The 7,381-nt window shown below is 28.8% G+C and overlaps 1 protein-coding gene across 1 annotated transcript; it reads left to right on the forward strand.

The window, feature by feature from the left end:
- Positions 1-4,070: 4,070 nt before the first annotated feature.
- Positions 4,071-6,853, forward strand: LOC105774763 (pentatricopeptide repeat-containing protein At3g20730). The gene is made up of 2 exons (XM_012597340.2): positions 4,071-5,060; positions 5,471-6,853. The coding sequence occupies exons 1-2, from the start codon at positions 4,343-4,345 to the stop codon at positions 6,538-6,540; spliced, it is 1,788 nt and encodes a 595-aa protein (XP_012452794.1). The 5' UTR covers positions 4,071-4,342; the 3' UTR covers positions 6,541-6,853.
- Positions 6,854-7,381: the final 528 nt, after the last annotated feature.

Genomic DNA, 7,381 nt, shown 5'->3' on the forward strand with positions numbered 1-7,381 from the left:
TAACATTTTTATAGGTCTCACTAAAAGCAATATTTAAGTGTAAAAATAGAAAAAAAAAATATATGTCAATGTTTTAATATTATATAGTTATTATAACAATAATTATAAAAAAAACCAATCCCTTAATTTTCGTATATTAAAAAATTAAAAATAATAATAAAATAATTCTTAAATGCATGTTTTACTTTCAAAAATGTTTTGATTTTTCTTGGAAATTTTGAATAATGGCTAAGATATTCAAAAATACCAAATATAACTTCACATATTTGAATTCCTTGATCGGTCAACGTCAAACTTAATATTTAAAAAATATATTTCTTACTTTACCAAATTACAATAGAAATTCATATTACATTTAGGAAAATGTGTAATTTCTTTTACATTCCTCTTCCATTTCTTCTATATATCAATCTTGCACCGGAGGGTGGTTGTTGTTCTAGAAAAATTTGTCAGCCATCAAAACAGTAACTATCAAACTAAAACTTTATTTTATTTTTATATAAATTTTAATAAACATATTTCTTAATCTAGATATTATTAACTCTTTAATTAAGTTGGTGTAAGAAAAGATAAAAATAATAATTTTTTTGTAAGTATTTATGTCTTTTAATAACTTTATAATTTTTTTAAATTAAATAACTTAAAATACAATTTTAAAAATGTTTAAGTTTAATGTTGCAATGTTTTCAAAAGCATCTTTGGGGTCAAAAGCATTATTAGAGCAATAAGTGATGTAAAATAGGGGCAAAATATCAAAAAAAGCTCTATTTTTTTTAAATTTACCGAAATGGGCCCGGTATTTTATTATTTACCGAAATGGGTCATTTTTCCCGAAATCGCGTCCACGTCAGCGCGATGTCAGGGGACGTGTTAGCAAATCGCATCCACGTCGTATGATTTACTTACGTGGACACAAATCGCTCCTACGAGGACGCGATTTGCTGACACGTCCCCTGACATCGCGCTGACGTGGACGCTATTTCGGGGAAAATGGCCCATTCCGGTAAATAATAAAAACCGGGCCTATTTCGGTAAATTTTAAAAAAATAGGGCTTTTATGTGTAATTTGCCCCTTTTTTTGATATTTTGCCCCTAATAATACATATTAATGTATTACTGTAATATGTAGCTCAAATTATGTATTGTAGTTAATATTCATAATATTGTAGCTCAAATTGTCAATCCGTCTATACTATTGTACTAATAATATATATTAATGTAATATTGAAGAGTTAATTGATTAAAAAAATAAATGCAACAAGTACAAAAATATTCAAAATTATTATCAACAAGATTTGAACCAAGGTACTAAGGAAAAGAGCAAGCATCTTAACCAACTAAGCTAAACTAATTAATTGACATATTATATTATCTTAATTATATTACTTACGTTTTAATGATTTATCGGACCTATTCCATACACGTGTCAAATCAAAAAAAATAATACAACAATTCTGTAAAAAAAAATCCAGTGTTTACTTCAAATAAATAAGGAAAATAATGATTTGAATGTTTCAAAATTCAATTTTAAACCGAAAAAATCAAAATTTAGAGGCAAAAAATGATCTTTTTCGATGAAAACTGCGGCAAACCGCCTTCGGCCATTTGTCAATGCGTAGATCTCGAAAAGTTATTCGAAATAAAAAAAATCGTCTCAATCGGACAACTGAGCCAAAAGTTATGGCCTTTCAAAGTTTTCCAAGCTAAAAAACATAAACTGCTCATGAATTATTGCTTCCACGTCAACAAATCGCGCTTACGTGGACGCGATTTGTTGCCATGTAAGTAATCGCGCTGACGTGGACGCAATTTGTTGACACATCCCCTGACATCGCGCTGATGTGGACTCGATTTCGGAGAAAATAGCCCATTCCAATAAATAATAAAATACAGGCCTATTTCGATAAATTTTAAAAAAATAGGGCTTTTATGTGTAATTTACCCGTAAAATAGTTCATTTTTAGTTTAAAAGTATTTTTAAACCAAGACGCAAAAACATTTTTAGAGTTAAATTATATTTTTAACATTTATTTATAATCTAATGTACTTTATGTAATTTTTATATTGAGTATACAATTATTTCGTTATTAAAATTTATTTTAAATATATAATATTATATATTTGAATTGATAATGTCTATATTTTAATATTTAAAATATGGGTTTATATATTAAAATAAAAATTAACAAATAACTAAATTAATTGTTTAAAAATATCTAAAAGTTTATTTTTATCATTATAATATTGGTGATGATTGCCAAATGATAGTTTTATACAAGTAAGCCTTAACAATTTATATTTCATATATTAAACTTAATCATGAATTATAATAAATTATTTTTTATATTTTTATTGAAATATCAATTTAAATATCTTTATATCTTTATATTTGAATTATAATATTTTTATTGAAATAGCAAAACATTAACACATTTAAACATTTATATATTTTTATTTTATAAGATCATATTTAAAATAAATATTTTATTTTTAAAAATACTTTTAACAACATAATAAACACTTAAATATTCAATAAAGTTTTTGAAAAGTAATACTAAATTAATATTGATGATTAAATTAGATGATTTGAACTCTTTGGTATTAATAATAGATAATGTCACTTTGGTATTAATTATATATTTTTCATAAAATATTTAATGTGAAATTTGTACTTTGAAATTGCCTAAGAACCTAAATTATCAATTTATTTTTGGTGTTAACATCGCTAATTAATAGCTAAAATGAATTAATAAAAATTTAACACATATAATTTTATCCAAATCATAAAGTCCACCTGGATAATATAATATTATATGAGAAACTAAATAAAACAAAAAATCAAATTAAAACAAAAAACTAAACATATAATTAATAAAAAGAAGTAAATATTAAACATAACCGTTATCTTTTTATTTAAGTAAATGATTATCTTCCAATGATTTTTTTATTTGAAACAATATTTTAGTTTATTTTAAATAATATATTTTATTATCCATGAAAGTACAATAATTTTATATAAGTTTAATATTTATTTTTTATTAACCATATGTTTAGTTATTTATTTTTAATTTAATTTAATTTTTTGTTTTATTTAATTTTTCAGGTAATATTATATTATTCATGTGATATTATTCTTATATTATATATCTTGGGTAAACTACCTAGTTAGTCACTCAACTTTTAGGGCATTTTCATTTTGGTCATCCCAAATTTTTTTACGTATTAATTAGGGTAAAAAATTAAGGATTAAAGTGAAAATTGGTAGAAAATAAAATAATGCATTAAAAATGTGTCATATTGTACTTGTTTACATCATTATCAAAAGTTCTAAACTTTTTAATTTTAATTTTAAAATGTCAAAATCAATTAAATAAATTATTGAAATTTTTATCCCTTGATAGTATCAACTAATTTGTTACTATAATATTGAAATAATTTAATTTAATCTCCTAAAATTTAAAATTTTGTTTTATGTTTCCAACTTAAAATCAAATCATATAATTCATCTTTAATAATTGTCTACAAAATCAAAAAAATTCTTTTGATTATATGATCTTGTATCTTCCATCCTAAGCTAAAAGAGAAAATGAAAATTCTTACAATTAATTTAATTAATTAATTTTATCTTCCATGCCAAACAAAACATATAATTGTTTTCATCATTTTTTATCCGAATGGAGAACAAGCAATTAATTCAATTAATTGAATGATTTTTTCTTTCCTTTTAGCTTAACTTGAAATATTTAAGATTATATAATAAAAAATTAAGTTTCATAGACAATGATTAAATATGAGTTATTTGAATTGATTTTGTTAAAGCTAATATGTAAATATAAAATAAAATTTAAATTTAAAAAGATATTAAATTAATTAATTTCAATATTATAGTAACAAATCACTTTAATCCTTAATTTTTTTTACTCGAATCAAGACTTAAAAAACATTTTTCCTGTGATTAAAATGAAAGTTACCTAGAAATTGGGTGTGTGATCAAAATGAAAGTGTAAACGAGATGTGGATATGATTTGGCGTCCTCCATTAGAGATTTAACGGTTGGGTGAGTAGAATGAAAGCTTTCTATAAGTTGGATGATGAAAGTGTAGGAATTTTATTTTTGTGATCAAAATGAAAATACCCTAACATTTAGGTGATCAATTAGGCAGTTTACCCTATATATATGTGTGTATATATTTGTTTTCACTGTGTGATATAATCTGGTAGATGGGAAGTATATGAAAACCTGTTGTTTTAACAAGAAGCAATCCGTCTTTAAGAACAGAAGGTCTGTAAGTATCACAATTTTCCGCTGCCCTTGTTCATCTCAAATTTACAAGAAAAAGTCATGAATGGTGTCCCTACAAAAGCAGCTAAAGCCATTAACTTTCTTAACCAAAATCGACTTAGAGGTATTAAATCTTTGTGCAATAGTGGTGAACTTCAACAAGAGTCCAAGTTGATTCAATTAGATTCTTCATTTTACATGCAAATTTTGCAGCTTTGCATCGATTCTAAAGCCAAAAAGCAAGCCCTTCTAGCTCACAGTCAAATTATAAAAAAAGGGTATTCTTCAAATGTCCATTTAGGTACCAAATTAATTATTTTCTATGCCAAATTTGGTAACATGGTGGCTGCAAAGAAGGTGTTTGATAAAATGGCTGAAAGAACTGTTGTGTCATGGACAGCAATGATATCAGGGTATTCCCAAAATGGGTTTTTTGAGAATGCTTTGTTGGTGTTTGCAGAGATGAGAAAAGCAGGTTTTAAGGGTAACCAGTTTAGTTATGGGAGTGCACTGAAAGCTTGTACCGGTTTGAGGTATTTTAAAGGTGGGATGCAAATTCAAGGGTGTATTGAGAAAGGGAGGTTTGTTGGCAACTTGTTTGTTCAGAGTGGGTTACTTGATCTGCACGCAAAGTGTGGAAACATGGAGGATGCAAGTCGGTTGTTTTATGGAATGGGAAAAAGGGATTTGGTTTCTTGGAACGTGATGATTGGTGGATTTGTTCTTCAGGGTCTTGCTGACAAAGCATTTCAGTTGCTCCGACAAATGATGAGAGAAGGTTGGCTTTCATTCCTCGTTTTTATAGAGCAACAAGTACTTGCTTTGCGTTTTTGGATTATATTTTGTTGAACTTAAAGCGGAAGATAAATGTTAAGTGGTTTACAAGAGAGAGAGAGGTTAAATTTGATGGTGGGAAATAACTGTAATGTATAAACTAATCAGGACATACATCAATAAGAACACTTGTGAATTACGTACGTCAAATTTTAAATGTCTGAAAGTTACTATCCATATCTTCATAACGACTAAGTCTTTGTTTTCTCCATTAGCATAATGTTCATATTATTCACAGTTTATCAATTTCCTTAGTGACATTGTCTTATTTTGACTGCTCTTATTGCATAGTCTGTTCCACTTTCAATTAATGTTAAAAAATCACCTTGTCTCTGAAACACTCTGCTTCAATAGGAAATGTCCCTGATTGCTTCACATTGGGCGGTGTTTTGAGAGTCTCCTTTGGAGATGATGGTATTATGAAGATCGGACAAGTTCATGGACTGATACAGCAACTAGGGTTTGAATCACATAATGTGTTGGCTGCATCACTTGTTGATGCTTATTCTAAATGTGGAAGTTTGCAGTGTGCTTTTAAGTTGTATAAAAACATGCCTATGAAAGACATTACATCTTGCACGGCCTTGATCACTAGCTTCGCACGTGAAGACAAACACAATAGAGATGCTTTGGATCTCTTTAAGGAAATAAATTCACTGCAAGTGGAAATGGATGATATGATATTATGCTCTGTTCTTAACGTATGTGCTAATGTAGCAGACTTGAAGTTGGGAAGGCAGATTCATGCTTGTTATTTGAAATGTCAACCTACTAATGACGTGGCAATGGGCAATGCTCTAATTGACATGTATGCAAAATGTGGGGCAATAAAAGATGCTAACAAGGTGTTTAATGAAATGGATGAGAGAAATGTGATTTCGTGGACATCACTTATTGCTGGGTACGGAAAGCATGGATATGGACATGAGGCAATTGCATTATATGAGAAAATGGAGCATGAAAGGATGAAGCCTAATGGTGTAACTTTTTTGTCCCTCCTTTTTGCTTGCAGTCATACTGGGTTGATTAACAAAGGTTCAGAGTTGTTTAATGCAATGGTCAACAAATACGGGATATTTCCCCAAGCTGAGCATCTTTCCTGCATGGTGGATCTCTTTGCACGTGGAGGGCAGTTAGAAGCTGCTTATGAACTGATACGTTTGATGAATATTGAGCCTACCCCATCACTTTGGGGTGCCATTCTTGGGGCTAGTAACATCTATGGCAACATGAACTTGGGAGAAGAGGCGGCCACACATCTTTTCAATATGGACCCAGAGAAGTCAGTTAACTACATTGCTTTAGCTGGTTTATATGCAGGAGCTGGTGCATGGGAAAATGCTTGGGAGGCACGTAAATTAATGGATGAAAGAAGTGCTATTAAGGATCCAGGATACAGCCTTCTCAGCTCTGCAGATAAGTAAATGATGCTTTTGCAGCCAAGTTGAAATGGTCAAGTTGTCTTATTATTGTTAAAGTGGGAGATACACAGCTGTATTTACAACTCTCCAAGACACTTAAACTCGCAGTGATGGTTAAGAAGAGATGGAGCAATGGTTTGTTTATTTTCATTCTACTGGAAGGACATCAATCTGCTCCTTCTAGTAGCTGGACAGCTTCGGAACATCTAGTTATATGCATACCCTGAGATGTCAAATATGCATCACATTTTCACTTTATATATGCTAAATGGCTTCCCTTTTTGGGTTAGTTGCTTTCTAAGTCACAGACAGTTTGTCTTGTTTGGTGGAACATCAAGCACGGATGAAAACATAAATCATATCAAATACTAACCTCAATTACTCAAAAATAAATGGTCATGCTTAGTAACAAGTTAAAAATCATGCTTCAGTTATATTTTTCTTTAAAAAAAAGAATCTATCATGACTAAACAAGCACACGCAAACCAAATAAAATAATTAAATCAAGTACAGGCAAGGGCATTAGTCACTAATTAAAACCATATAAAATAAAATCTTAAATTTGAACTTACATTAATAAATAAAACAGTTATGTAATTAAAATTAAATCGCATAGGTGACAAACTACAAAACACCAAAAAATGAATTACACCGTTCAATAAAAATGCACGGGTCAACGTGAGAACCTTCTCCCCTTTTAATCTAAAATCGAATGGGTAAATTTAGTTATTTACTTCTTTTTGTTAATACTTTACAATTTCATCCAAGTGTTTATGTTAAAAACAATCTGTTAAAAGTTATATTGATTTAGTGGATGATATAAATTGGTTACTATGTGTTTGAG

Source organism: Gossypium raimondii, chromosome 6 (genome assembly GCF_025698545.1).
Source record: "Gossypium raimondii isolate GPD5lz chromosome 6, ASM2569854v1, whole genome shotgun sequence".
In the NCBI taxonomy this organism is placed as follows: Eukaryota; Viridiplantae; Streptophyta; class Magnoliopsida; order Malvales; family Malvaceae; genus Gossypium; species Gossypium raimondii.